The sequence below is a fragment of the Pimephales promelas genome, chromosome 3, assembly GCF_988280905.1.
Source record: "Pimephales promelas chromosome 3, fPimPro1.hap1.1, whole genome shotgun sequence".
NCBI lineage: Eukaryota > Metazoa > Chordata > Actinopteri > Cypriniformes > Leuciscidae > Pimephales > Pimephales promelas.
The window spans coordinates 33,741,967-33,756,988 of record NC_142771.1 but is presented as its reverse complement, the minus strand read 5'-3'; the positions used below and the strand labels follow the sequence as shown (position 1 = coordinate 33,756,988).

At 35.8% G+C, this 15,022-nt stretch overlaps 1 protein-coding gene and 2 long non-coding RNA genes across 4 annotated transcripts in view; 2 read left to right on the top strand and 1 right to left on the bottom strand.

Moving 5' to 3' along the window:
- The first annotated feature begins 634 nt into the window (after positions 1-634).
- Positions 635-2,000, top strand: LOC148982055 (uncharacterized). Its single transcript, XR_016150689.1, has 3 exons — positions 635-1,206; positions 1,337-1,412; positions 1,496-2,000. It is a non-coding gene; the product is annotated as an uncharacterized LOC148982055 (long non-coding RNA).
- Positions 2,001-5,679: 3,679 nt separating this feature from the next.
- LOC120489299 (uncharacterized) lies at positions 5,680-14,084 on the bottom strand. Of its 2 annotated transcripts, XR_005624726.2 has the most exons (5): positions 13,950-14,084; positions 13,304-13,321; positions 13,131-13,226; positions 11,618-11,829; positions 5,680-6,184 (listed from the first exon to the last, which is right to left on the bottom strand). It is a non-coding gene; the product is annotated as an uncharacterized LOC120489299 (long non-coding RNA). The 2 variants fall into 2 exon arrangements; XR_005624725.2 differs by lacking the exon at positions 5,680-6,184 and having other exon boundaries at positions 11,283-11,829.
- The window catches only part of mpg (N-methylpurine DNA glycosylase), a 5,080-nt gene continuing 3,666 nt past the window's right edge, over positions 13,609-15,022 (top strand). Inside the window, exon 1 of the mRNA XM_039686014.2 lies at positions 13,609-14,131. Coding sequence (XP_039541948.2) covers positions 13,916-14,131 — 216 coding nt within the window. The 5' untranslated portion in view covers positions 13,609-13,915. The remainder of the gene's footprint in view (positions 14,132-15,022) is intronic.

The window sequence follows — 15,022 nt, the reverse complement described above, 5'->3', positions numbered from 1 at the left end:
TTTTGGGGGGGGCCGAAAAATGAAGTTTCTCCAATCTTCTCAAAACTCTGGAATCTGATAGAGGGCCAGGAGACTTAAACCTGAGTGCAAAAATGGAGGCTCTAGACCTTTCCAGAGCTGAGATATCGAAACTCAAAAATTCGACCCGAAAAAACAACAACATTGGTACCCCTTTCGTTTTTGTTTTTTTTTGGGCGAAAAATTAAGTTTCTCCAATCTTCTTGAAACTCTGGATTCTGATAGAGGGCCATGGGACTTAGATCTGAGTGCAAAAATGGAGGCTCTAGACTCTTCCAGAGCTGAGATATCGAGATATTTATAATGGCATAAATGCTACGTGGGATCTCAATATCTCAGCTCTGGAAGGGTCTAGAGCCTCCATTTTTGCACTCAGGTCTAAGTCCCATGGTCCTCTATCAGAATCCAGAGTTTCAAGAAGATTGGAGAAACTCAAAATTTTGACCCCCCCTGTCGTTTTTTTTTTTTTTTGGTGCAAAAAAATAAGTTTCTCCAATCTTCTTGAAATTCTGGATTCTGATAGAGGGCCATGTGACCTAGACCTGAGTGCAAAAATGGAGAATCTAGGTTCCATTGTGTTTAAATCGGTTGTGTTAAACTTCTTTAGAGTAAACGTTTTAACTGTTGAAGGTCTAAAGGAGTTAGACAGTATAGTATAGTTGTGATTTTGCTGTAAACACATGTTTATTATGTATAGCTAACAGGGGAGCTCCAGTCAGTACACGTAAGTTACCTTTCTAAAGTGGATTTACATAACCATACATCTTAAATACGCTTATTTAAAATGTCTGTTTACATCAGGAAGGAAAATATTGTATGAGTATTGCAGATGAGCACATCCCAACATGAAAAATACATCTGATTGTAACGTTGTGTGTGCTATTATGTAGGATAATTCACTGTTGTCTACACTGCTTACATTAGACAAATATGTGCTGTAAATAAACAAATCTATAAAGTAACTAAATATGATATATATTTAATTTGTCCCTTATTAGTGTTGATATATTGAGGAGTTGGATGTAAGTTGGATTAAAAGTGAGTTAACACATCAACCTCAGCATGTCAATGCAGTGATGAGCTCATAATGTGAATCTTGTCTGTATGTTACAGGGACAGAAGAACACGCGTGTGTTTATCCGGTGGAGAGAGGCTCATGATGCTGAATGCTGTCATCAAAGGCTTTGAGTGAGTATACTACATAAATGGATAACAAAATCTATTAAATCTTAAGTTGTAGTTTATTTGAATGATTGTAATTTCAAACTGAAAAATTACAACACTTTTCTGAGTCTTTATTTCTGTGTATTTGCTGCAGAGCTTTTGTGGTGCAGCAGGACCTGCAAGGAAAGATGATGGCAGCATTCGTTTTAGGGATTTTACTCAAATATAAAGTAAGGTTATTTTTAATACATAAATCAAATGATATTGTGTGTTAAAATGACTGCTTTTGTGTAATGTTTGTGCATTTTTGTAGGATCAAAATGTCTGCAGACTGGTTTGAGCACTGAGGATGAGGAGCCCAGAGCTGAATCCTGGAAGTGGTGCCATGGATGAGACCCTCCATCTCTCCACCTGCCCTTATGAGACCCTCCATCTCTCCATCTGCCCTGATGTTATGAAGAGTTCCTGATGTTATGAAGAGTTCCTCATGTTATGAAGTGTTAGTGCACCTGTCGCTCATATAATTTAAACTTCATACATGCAAGATCATGGAAAGATACCGTAGTTGTATGTAACAATTATAATGACAAAACAGAAAATATAGGGATCATTGGTTTGTGTACATCATAATATGAAATAAAATTATATTTATACAGAGGAAAAAAGAACAATAAAAAAGGCTAAATATCTTCATTGTAGTTCTTCATAATAGATAAACAAATGTTGTTGTTGTTATAAGTCTGAGGGATGAAACTAGGTAAATTCATGAAGAAAAATAGGAAAACTTAAAGGAGAAACCTTTTGGGTATAAAATAAAGAAATTAACAACATAATCAAGAGATGACGATTTTGGGGTTTCTTGATTAAAAAAAAAAATATCGTTATAAGAATAACACTGTGGGTCACATTAGTAGGGTTTAAAATATAATAACTTAAATCAACCCTAAATGTATTCACAAAATAAATGGGCAGCTGTTTCTTCAACAATACCACAACAAAATCTCAAAAAAAGATCTCAAGAAGATCAGAGAAACTCAAAAACATGTCGTTTTTTTTTTGTGCGAAAAAATAAGTTTTTCCAATCTTCTTGAAACTCTGGATTCTGATAAAGGGCCATGAGACTTAGACCTGAGTGCAAAAATGGAGGCTCTAGAGCCTTCCAGAGCTGAGATATTGAGATCCCTCGTAGCATTTATGCCATTATAAATATCTCAATATCTCAGCTCTGGAAGGGTCTAGAGCCTACATTTTTGCACTTTTAAATCCCATGGCCCTCTATCAGAATCCAGAGTTTCAAGAAGATCACAGAAACTCAAAATTTCAAAAAAAAATTCAAAAAAAATCATGACAGTGGTCCCACATAGCACTTATGCCATTATAAAAAAAGGGGGTTCGCAGATGGTGGAATTTTGGCACCAAATGCCATCCCATAATTCCACTGTCCAAGAACCCACTATTTGTCCAATAACCCACTATATTTGAAAAGTACTAACCCTGGCCTTCATGCAATAAGCTGCAATTGGACAGAATCCTGGCTGCAATCTATTGAATGGGGATTTGGGTAGTGTATTTTTTGGACATTTAATTAAAGTTTCTTTTTATGATAAAAACTATTTTACTGCACTCAGCTGGGGCCCCTGAGTCCGTAGCACCAAGCGCCATCCCATAATTCCACCGTCCACGAACCCACTATTTTATAATGTCATAAATATATGACTTAGACCTGAGTGCAAAAATGGAGGCTCTAGACCCTTCCTGAGCTGAGATATGGACATCCCACGTAGCATTTATGCCATTATAAAATTTATGCCTGTAAATCTGTAAAACATAAACCTCAAAATTATAGTTGAAATGGTATACTGCTGGAATAATTTTTTGACCTTGAGAAAAAGCTTATTTATTAAGCTTTTTGTTTATTAATTTATTTCATGTTGGTACATTTTTGGGAAGTACACCTGTTTTGACCTGACGTCCATTGGAATGGACAAAAAAAAAATCACAATGAAAGCAATTATATAAAACATTTTTTTTCATTTGTTTTAATTTATAGAAACCTCATGAGCTGGGAAAATTTAATTTGATATTTTTCAGAAACTTGAAACAATTCAGGTCTGAGGGGGTTAACAAAAAAATATGCAATGAACTTTGCAATTTTGACACGCATTCAAAATTAAATAACAAAGTTTAAGTTTTATAAGCTCAAATGCTCGCCTTGCTCTGTTCTGTGATGCACGTTCGTGACTCTCCTGTTCGAACTCGTTTATCAAAATGAACGAATCTTATTTCGAGTCATTTGGTTCATTCAACGAACGAAATGAACGAATTGACTCAGGAAAAAATTCGTTCATTTTTGATGAACGAGTTCGAACAGGAGAGTCACGAACGTGCATCACAGAACATAGCAAGGCGACCATTTGAGCTTATAAAACTTAAACTTTGTTATTTATATTTTAAATGAGCGATCGTTTCGCTCGATAAGACCCTTATTCATCATCTGGTGTCATTTAAAGCCCTTTGAACAGTTTGCACTGAAAGTGTCTTTTGGACCTTGAACCGTTTGGTTCCCAATGAAGTCCATTATATGGAGAAAATCCTGGAATGTTTTCATCAAAAACCTTAATTTCTTTTCGACTGAAGAAAGAAAGACATGGACATCTTGGATGACATGGGGATGAGTAAGTTATCAGCGAAAGATTTTTTTTAAAGTGAACTACTCCTTTAAGGAGTCATACAGCATCTTTTGAACTTTTTGAATCAGAAAGGAGTTTCAAAGAATCACAAAGCAACATGTGATGAGATAGAGGGAGCGATACATGAGTAAGACAGCGAGCAGGTGGTAGAGGGAGAATCAGAAGGAGAGGGAACTTTGAATGAAGAAAAAGAGCCAAAGAAACGATGGAGGCTCTGATTAGTAACGCCTGAATCCGCATGTCAGCTGACAAAGATATCGGGTTAAATTTAGCAGAGGTTCTGTGAGGCAAACAGAGCAGAGTATGCCAGAGAAAACAACACTCCCATCGTCTCCATTATCTGACCTCATATTTCAGCCAGGGTTTGTTTGAACTTACTTAGCCAGAGGCTTAGCTTTCCTACATTGCTTAACGTTTAAACCCATTTCCATTTGACACAAAGGGAAGTGGTTTGCCTAAAGGAAATAACATAAGCAGGATGTCAAGTGTTTTGTTTCACTGAGGCTTATAGATGTGCAGATCAAAATTCAGCTTTATGTTCCCTGTCCTTAAAGAGATATACATTTAAATTCTGTCCTCATTTACTCACCCTCATGTCATGTTGTCCTAAACCTGCATGACTTTCTTTCTTCCGTTGAACACAAAGGAAGATTGGTCATTCTTTTCCAAACAGTAAGTCCCAAAGAGCAATGAGGCTTTTAAACTTGAAATGGGCACGAAAGTACTATAAATGTGCAATGGTTTATATTCATGCACTAGTCATTCGAGAGCTTTCTGTGATGAATAGACCAAAATCGTCCTTCACTGATAATCTTCCCCTCCAGTGAGCTGTTAACCACTGTGACTGGATCATTGTGTCAATGAGAACAGAATCATCCACTTTTATAAACTAGATTAAACGATTCATTGAAAAGATCTGACTCAAAAGAATGATTCGCTCATGAGTCAGACATCTAAACACATGTGAGTCAGTAAAAGGATGACAGTATTTTCATTTCTGAGTGAACTCTTGGCCAGCAACAATATGACACATAGAACAATGAGGCAGATACGGATGCAAGCTATGCATGATTTAAAAGGACCACCCAAAATTATTTCCAGTTGAGCTGAACAGGTGTTGTTGTGAAACTAGAGAGGGGAACAATCTGCCTGTTTAAATATTTAGTAGAAATCTACATATAATTACCACATGAATGTCATATAAACAAACACATGCACCATGTATTTATTTTTGTTTTGGTTGTTTATGTTCTGTCATTGTCTGTATGTAAGTTTATGTTTTTGTTTGTATATATATATATATAAGTATGTATATATATATATATATATATATATAAAAGCAGCATTTTACATTTAGATTTACATAAAATGAACTACAAGTATATTTACAAATAGGTATTTTAGAATTGTGCCCAGGATAATACTTTATTTTTGGCTTTTGTGAAGTGTATACTTTTAAAGAAATCTTTGATTAGATTTCAATATCCTACATTGAATCAATTTAAAACTAACCAATCACACAACCTTCAAAACTTTGGAGGTGGAATCACTGGGAAATGTTTATGTTTTTGAACATATTTATTTTATAATTCATATTTGTATTTACCATGGATGTATTCAGCTGTACAGACCTCATAAGCAAACAGTTTATGAAGAAATTCAGCTGAAGTTTCACTTCCCTCATTGTACGTCTCACTTCTCATACCGTTTGGGTTGCATTTATTTAAAAATACAGTATAAAAATAGTAAAAAAAATATCATCACAATTTTAAATTAATTGTTTTCTTTTTAAACATATTTTAAAATGCAATTTATTCCCGTGATGTCGAAGCTGAATTTTCAGCATCATTACTCCAGTCCTCAGTGTCACATGATCCTTCGGAAATCACTCTAATTTGATGATTTGATGCTCAAGAAACATTTATTATTTTAGCAATGTTGTAAAATGTTGTGTTGCTTGAATTTTTTGAAGGATAACGAATTTTTAACGAATAGAAAGTGCTACAATATTGTATTACTCCCTAAAAAAGTAACTAATTGTAGCTTACTTTTTATGTTAAGTAATGTGATTACTTTTGCATTACTTTTTCACACCTAGTCTGGGCTTGCTTGTCTTTTTTTTCAATAACAACAAAAAAAAGTTATATTTTTGACAAATGTGAAGGCCCTTTCACACCAAAAGAACAAATGCTAAAAGAAAAGCAAATTCACACCTGTAAAGTATGAGCGCAGCTCAAACAAGCCTTTCAGCTGCGCTGCCATTCCGGATCACTGAAGAATAGGATGCAGGAGAAGAAAGTTCAACACTCGTACTGCAGCAATAACACAAAGAAACAAAAACAAACATGTGATGTTTATCTAAAGTCATTTTTGCTTATTAGTCTGGTTGAACTGGATCATCGAAGTTAAGCAGCAAAGACATTGGTAAATAAAGTGAGAAATAGCCTACATATATTTGTGGTATTTACCATATTTAATTAATACACAGGTTTGCGTAATATTCTGAGTTTGCATTTCACTGTTTTTATTCATTTTGAGGAATACTGAACAGTTTTTTGTGCAAGTGAGATGAATATGATCACATTTAGTCTAGAACTACAACCATCATGTTCACAGCACATATAAACCTTGTCATGGCACAATTTCTAATAACATGCACTGTAAAAAAAATATTACTGGTTTAACTTAAAAAATGAAGTAACCTGGTTGCCTTAAAATTTTAAGTTCATTGAAATGAAAAAAAAAATGGGTTAATACAATGAAAGAGATTGATTTAATCATCAGAAACTCAAAATATTATGTTATCTGAACTACGTAAATTATTTAAGTTGATTAGACAAAAGAAAAAATGATGTGATTGCAAATCATGAAAATATTTTTTACAGTGTGGGGACAGGAAAGCTGTCAGTCAATAAATGGAAAAACAAAGTAACTTGAGTTAATTATTTGAAAAGTAACTCAGCTATTTTGTTGTACATTTAAAAGTAATGCGTTTCTTTCCGGTTTGCTAGCTTAAAAAAATGCATTAACATACAGTACATATACATAACTCTGGGTACTTATAATGCGTAAACTCTTGAGAACTGCAAAGCCGCTCTGATTCAGAGTTTCTACACTACAACCTACACTTGCAATTCCTGGCATTTCGTTGAAGAAACGCAAATGTAGTTTTCCCATGGTGCTGCTATGAAGCTTTTACCTTGCTACGATATGGTCCTTATATTGCAAATAAATCTCACAGCTTCAGTTTCATACTGAAAATAAATGGACATGCGGCACACTCTTTTTTCCACATATTTCAGCCTGCCTTCTGCTTGGGAGCAGCCATGCGGGAGCACTGAAACTCAGACCAAACAAGCCAATCGTTCCATTTAAAAGAGTGTGAAAAGACATTTCAGAAATGAAAATAAAGCATCTACCTGCTTCTTAAGGCGACAGCTCAGTGTGGACTCACACTGCTGTCATAATCAGCGAGTTTCACTGAAGCGTGACAGTGGAGAGTGTCCATCTGTCTGTCACAGGCATGTCCTGCTGCCTAAAGCTGAAGAGCTTTAGCTGAGCTGATGATGGAAGTCTTTGCCAGATCTCCTCCTGTCTGCTGACATGTACGTGAGACCAAAGCCAAAGGATCCCAATAATGGTTCCAGCCAAGCCACCAGATATATGACACAGCCATCATCAAACCATCTCTGGCCTTTAGTTACAGTCATGTCAAGCCAATTTGTATCTCTGGCCCCTGCTTTGGCTCAACAGGCGAATGGGATCCTGATGCCAACTGGCCGTTGGAGCACATACGCTCCGATCAGCAGACAACAAGCATCCCATCGCAACACTTCAACACATACTGAGATACTGTGTCACACATGTGTTCTCTAAATAGATGTACGTGCTAATAATTTTGGCCGTTAATGACACTCTTGAAAAGCTAATGTATCATATCTAGCATTGGATATAATACTACATAAAAAACCTATAAACATTCTCTGTAAACCCTAGAGATGGGCATGCGTGAAAATCCCAGTAGATCAGCAGTTTCTGAAATACTCCAACAAGCATGCAAGCACGTTTAAAGTCACTTAAATCCCATCTCTTCCACTTTCTGATGCTCAGTTCGGTCTTCAGCGGATCCTCTTCATGTCTACATGCGTTGAGTTGCAGCCATGTGATTGGCTGATAAGATATTTGTGTTAAAGGAGTAGTTCACTTTTGAAAAAAACTTTTGCTGATAATTTACTCACCCCCATGTCATCCAAGATGTCCATGTCTTTCTTTCTTCAGTCGAAAAGAAATTTCGAGGTTTTTGATGAAAACATTCCAGGATTTTTCTCCATATAATGGACTTTAATGGGAACCAAACGGTTCAAATGAGAGTTTCAGTACAAACTGTTCAAAGGGCTTTAAACGTTTCCAGTCGATGAATAAGGGTCTTATCAAGCGAAACGATCACTCATTTAATAAATACATAACAAAGTTTAAGTTTATTAGCTGAAATGGTCGCCTTGCTCTGTTCTGTGATGCGCATTCGTGACTCTCCTGTTCGAACTCGTTCATCAAAATGAACGAATCTTTTTCCGAGTCACTTGGTTCATTAAACGAACGAAACGAACAAATTGACAAATTAAATTGATTTGTTAATTTTGATGAACGAGTTCGAACAGGAGAGTCACAAACGTGCATCACAGAACAGAGCAAGGCGAGATTTGAGCTTATTAAACTTAAACTTTGTTATTTATTTTTTAAATGAGCGATCGTTTCGCTTGATAAGACCCTTATTCATCATCTGGAATCGTTTGAAGTCCTTTGAACAGTTTTCACTGAAACTCTCATTTGGACCTTGAACCATTTGGTTCCCATTAAAGTCCATTATATAGAGAAAAATCCTGAAATGTTTTCATCAAAAACCTTAATTTCTTTTCGACTGAGGAAAGAAAGACATGGACATCTTGGATGACATGGGGGTGAGTAAATTATCAGCAAAAGTTTTTTCAAAAGTGAACTCCTTTAACAAGTTGAACTGGTGTATCTAATAAAGTGGCCAGTGAGTATATATATATATATATATATATATATATATATAATATCACATCATCTTCTAGAGTAAGTGGGTTTGCTGCTTAATGGTGTGTGGAAAGATACAGTGTCTTTTTTCAATTGCTGAAGTCTGCAGTAAGTCTTCAAGTTTCAGATGTTTGAACGAAAAATAAATCAATACTTGTCTTCAGCAAATTACATTTTTGGAAAATTAATTTAATTGATCAAAGGTGACAGTAAAAATAATATTCAGAAATGTTTATTTAGCAGCAAATCAGCATGCAAGTAAGATTTCTGAATGATCATGTGACACTGAAGACTGGCGTAATGAAAATTCAGCTTTGATCACAGGAATAAATTACATTATAAAATATATTACAATAGAAGCTACTTTATATTATATTAATATTTCACAATATTAGTGTTTCACAAATGTACTCTCTATATAAAAATTTACTCTATATAAAGACTTGTATAAAAACATTTTTAAAATCTTAGCGATACATTAATAGTAGTGTATATATATATATATATATATATATGAAGAGTTCAAATGCAAAAGCCTCTAAGTGCCATTTGAAATTTTCTTCTAGAATGATCATTTTTATCAAGCTTGTATATTTAAGTTCAGTAATTTCACTTAAATTGCAATGATAATTACCAATTAATTGTCATTTAAGTGAAATTCCTGAACTTGAATATATAAGCTTGATCATTTTAGAAGAAAATTTCAAATGGCACTTAGAGGCTTTTGCATCTGAACTCTTCATATATATATATATATATATATATATCTGCGTGGCTGAATACATAATTGGTGAACAAAAATTAAAAACAGTAAAATAAATACTCTTCAAAATCTTAAACATTTCAGTGATTCCAAACGTACAAAGCTGAGTTAAAAACTTTACGCAGAATCATTATGAAGAAGATTGTAGTTGTGGAAGATCTTGGAGGTGCAGCTGGTTACTCATAAAAATGAGCCATGAGCATATTTCACCTTGGAATGTTTATGGCATTCTTGAGTTACTTAAACATATTGATTTACACATTGGCAGCCAACAGTGTGCCTCCTTTCTATTTCTGCTACTATTGCACATCAGAGCAGCAATGTGTGAGCACGCAGATCTCAGACGCTTGAGAGAGTAATGACCCGTACACAACAAGGACGATACCTACAACGATAGATGTAGATCTAAAAATCGTTCTAAATGTAAAAGAATAGAAGAGTCCACACCACGGCTATAAAAGACACAAAGGACCGATAGTGTCGGAAATCACTTTCAAAAAGATTTTTTTTTCATGCTGATGAACTATAAAAACATTGACAGCCAAACAGTGTTACCAATACTAGCTCAATGTGGCCAATCAAAAGTAGCGCAATGACCATATCTCAAATATCAGAAATCAAAATATGCCATTCCCATACCTAAAATACATATTTTACAGTCACTGTTATGCAAATTTAATTTAACCCATTTATAAACAATGCTTTTGCAGTGGTTGTCTCTCACAACACGTAACACCTAGCAGTTTCATCATAGGTAAAATAGTCATTATTTCAATACAAGCATTTCAGTCAAATTTTAAGCGTTTACACAAGCAGGCGTCCATCAGTGGATAGAGGATATATTAGAGGATCTGCTGATAGATGCCTGCTTTCAAACGCTCCTGTGTGTATCTGTGTAAGTCGTTACGTTACTTTTGACAACAATGCTATCCAATAAACACGTCATTCCAATAAGCAATTAACATGTCTATCCAATTAGTATGGGAGGAGGCCTATATATATATATATCAACATGGGATCATGACTTTTGCGTTAACATACACGCCACTTCAAGTCAAGTGGCGTGTTATCTATACACATTTTGAGCTATCCGCGTATGTCTACGCCATATAATATCCGAGCGAAACACATCTGGGGAGCGATCTTTTTGTTTCCTAGGATGTTAGGGGAAGACTCATAAATGGTATTAACCACAGTGACGGGTAGGTTTAGGGACGGGGTTGGGGTAGGTCATAGATTTATATATACAGTAATAACGTTAAGTCAGCGGCGTTCATAAACACGCTGAAAAGCGATTATGCGTGTTGATAACACGCCAAAAATGGAAATACGAATGGCCATTTCATGAGATCAGTCTGTATATATATATATATATATATATATATATATGAAGAGTTCAGATGCAAAAGCCTCTAAATGCCATTTGAAATTTTCTTCTTTAATTTAAGTTCAGTAATTTCACTTAAATAACAATTAATAGGTAATTATCATTGCCATTTAAGTGAAATCACTGAACTTAAATATACAAGTTTGATAAAAATCATCATTAAAGAAGAAAATTTCAAATGGCATTTAGAGGCTTTTGTATCTGAACTCTTCATATATACAAGCAGTCAACTCACCTACGTTTTCTGCATCCCTCCAGCTTGTTACTACCACAGCCAGGAATACGGGGGGAGCACTCTGGGTTTGAGTCAAAATAGCGAGCTCGGAGTCCTGTCTTCTGACAACACGCCATATACGCATACTCGTTACTCTATCTGAAGATTTGTAAGTGTGAACTGGAGAAACAGGGTGTTATCATTGGTGTAGATGCAAATGTTATCGTTATTGGTGTGAACGGGTCTTAATACTTGGGGACTAAGGTTTTGCAAAATCTCTAAGCCCAATTTTGCCTTTCCCCTACACCTCTGCTTTAACTCACCTAAGCACAGTAACATATTGCAAGCACTTCAAAGGCTTTGGACGGGCTTCAGAAGAGTCAGATGGGAGGCCTGGGACAGGCTTTTGTCCATCCTGTCGTCTGTTCTTCAGTCTCACTGAACTTTACAGCTGGTGGTCGTGTCCTCTGGGAGCGTCCACAGGCGATCAGCCAGGTGTTCAGGAGTCGGCCTGCTGCTACTGATGACAGACATGCTGAAACCGTAGAGAGTGGCTCAGTTAAAGCCTGAATCTGTAAGTCCCATTAAAGCCGCTGTGTGTCACGCTGTCCGTTTAAAGTCAGGCCAACTCTGAACATTTGCTGTGTAATGTTTTAGAAAATGATTTATAGGTATACATCTGATATCTTAGCCATAAAAAACACACCGAAATAATCCGGTCTGCACTATATTTGACTTATTGACCTGGAACATTCCTATCAAACAATTAAAGTCCAAATCATGGTTCAATTAGTCCAAATCACAGTTCCCTAAAACCAGAGGGAAACGATTGGTTGATATAAATAACGTTGTTCGACCTATGAAGCCTAACCCTACATCTAACCTTAAAGTGAACTGTAAAATCTGATCGGTGTGGTTCTCCGTCAGATGTTTCTGGGCCTTTCCTTACCACAAGCACTCTCGGGGAATGGAGAGTATGAAAGGTATTTTAAAAGAATAAATATACTAAACCACAACTATTTTGCAGTAGTGTTTCAGGTATATAATATAAGTTTATTGTTATTTCTGTGAGTTATGATTGATAGATGACTTAAGGGCCATTAAACAGTCTTCTGGCACTGGAAATAACCCTCTTTTACAGGCATCAACAGGCGTGAGAACCGCTCTTATTTTTGTAGTAGTAGTATCTACTAATATTTTGCAATATTGCAGTCATTACATTTAATATTTCTTTCTTTCTAAACAACTGAACTGTCATGTAAGCAAAGTTTGTTGTTGGTTACTTTTAAGACAAAGCTGTTATCTCAACGTGGCTTTCATGTTAGCCCTTTCTGTAAAGAATAGTTTTTATTGACAATCAACATCAATACCCCTAATTATACTCGTCACTGAGGCGCAATTTGATAGTATGAGAATGAATGAATGAGATGGTATTAATTCATATAAATTAGCCACCAATTTGCCAAAATGGAAAATATTTATGAATTGCCATGAGAATGTGGCCCTGTTGAGACCTGGTTTTAAGATGTGATTTGGTCGATCGGATCACAAGTGGACGACACTAAATACAGGTCTAAACGTTGTCTAAAACGTTTTGAGCTTATCCACCTTTGACTACTTCCAGAGGTAGTCGAAAACGCATTCAACCGGATTGCTTTCGTACTGCAAACGCTCATGTGGTCGAATGTGTTCGAACTGCCACAAAAGACAGTCTAATCATACTGACCTATAAATATTTTGGGAAGCGTGCCCGGCAGACAGGATTCAAGCTTTGTCAGCTAAAGACCTAAGTTTTGTTTGAAGGCAAAAAACATACCAAGCACAATGTTCTCTCACCATTCCTGATTTCTGACACACATTCACAGCGTTCGGAGGCATCTTGCGGCTGTCAAAAGCAGAAACAAAAGCTGCTCCGTATTTTTCCTGTCGATTCTGGTCGGGAAAATGTAAATTGCGTGAGTTTATTTTGTCCATTAGTTCGAAATTTCTGAAAAAGCCCAGACATTTACCTGTCCATAGACGCTACCCTAGAAGAAATCAGAACATAACTTTCATGCATAATTTGACATAATTTTCATGCACCTAAATAGATCTTCTTGGTGGCAAGGAAATAGGGAAAATGTGACTGTCATTTTAATCATTGCAAAAAGTTCTACTCATTTCTATGGGTGATACACTTTTGTGGGAAAAATAATTGCACCTTATTTCATCCGAAAATCGATCAAAACAACTACAAACCAACAACTCAGTTCTGCAAATAAATGTCACACAAACGACACTGGCCCTTTAAATATCCCAGAGTGCTTTGCGCTTGCTAAAGGTAAACAAACCCGGGCTGTTGCTGAAACTGGACTGAATGAATTTGTTAAAGTTGCTGCAACTCCACTCCGTATTCAACATAACATACAGTAAACACAGAAGCGACAGTGTTTCCCCCCTCAAACCCGCATTTTTGTTTTATTTATTCAAAATAATCCGCACTTAGAAACATGTTGCAGGGTGTTTTGCTATAGCGACATGACGCTATTCCATATCTAATCTAGATCTAGATAGAAAGACAGGAATAAACTTATGGTTTGGGGAAAATTAAATGTATACCATAATATTCTGTAATATTTATAATGACGACACGGAAGAGAAAGAATTTATCATTACCTCAATCAGAATCTGGAGATGGTGAACGTCCTCCCAAGAAACTCATACAGAGTCAGTCTGACACGAACTCTGCGGATCATCATCATCTCAGCCCTTATTTCTCAATGAAAGACCCCGTCAGACTGAGTGACAGCTTCTTCCACCAGCCCTGCGTTGACCTGGCGAAGGCTTTTCTCGGAAAGGTAAACTGAGGGAAGGGTCCGATCTCAGGAAATCACCTCATATGAAAAGGTTACTGCTGAACTTTCAAGAAATCACGTTCCTTAAGTGTCATTGTTGTTATTGTTAACTAAAACTATATTACTAACTAAAATATAACTAACTAAATATATATATATATATATATATATATATATATATATATATATATATATATAATTTATTCTTATTGATTAGCCTATATCAGCACTAGGTACAGTATATCATTGGAATATAGATGGAACACACATGGCATTTAAGTCCTGCATAATGTTTAACTTAATATTAGTTATTTTACATTCAAAAGGTCAGGAAAGGCATCACGTATGAAGGAAAGAGTTAAGAGTGTAAATCCTGAGCCATCTTCCTGTCAAAAGGCTGAAAAATGTACCCCAAGCCTATAAAAAATGATTCACAGAAACTGTGATGAAATCATGGAGTGACACCCAGAAATGAGCAACAACATCCCAAGCACATACGCATTCCTTGGCAAGAGTCAGTGTTCATAAGCACAATTCTGACTTGATGGAGGAAAAAATGTTCTGTAATGCTACAAAATAGTGTTGGAACTAATGCATGAATGCTTATAAAATGTGTTCAAATCAGCATGAAACAAGCCGCAAAGGTTTTTTTCTTTCCTATTGTGACATCTATCTATGGAAGCTTGTTTCCACCACTGACACAATTGCGAGATATGAAGTCAGAATTGTGAGATATAACTTTATATCTCGCAGTTCTGACTTTATATCCCACAAGATTTCAGACTTTATACCTCGTAATTCTTACTTTATATCTCGCAATTGCGACTTTATATCTCGCAATTCAGACTTTATATCTCGCAATTCAGACTTTATATCTCGTAATTCTTACTTTAT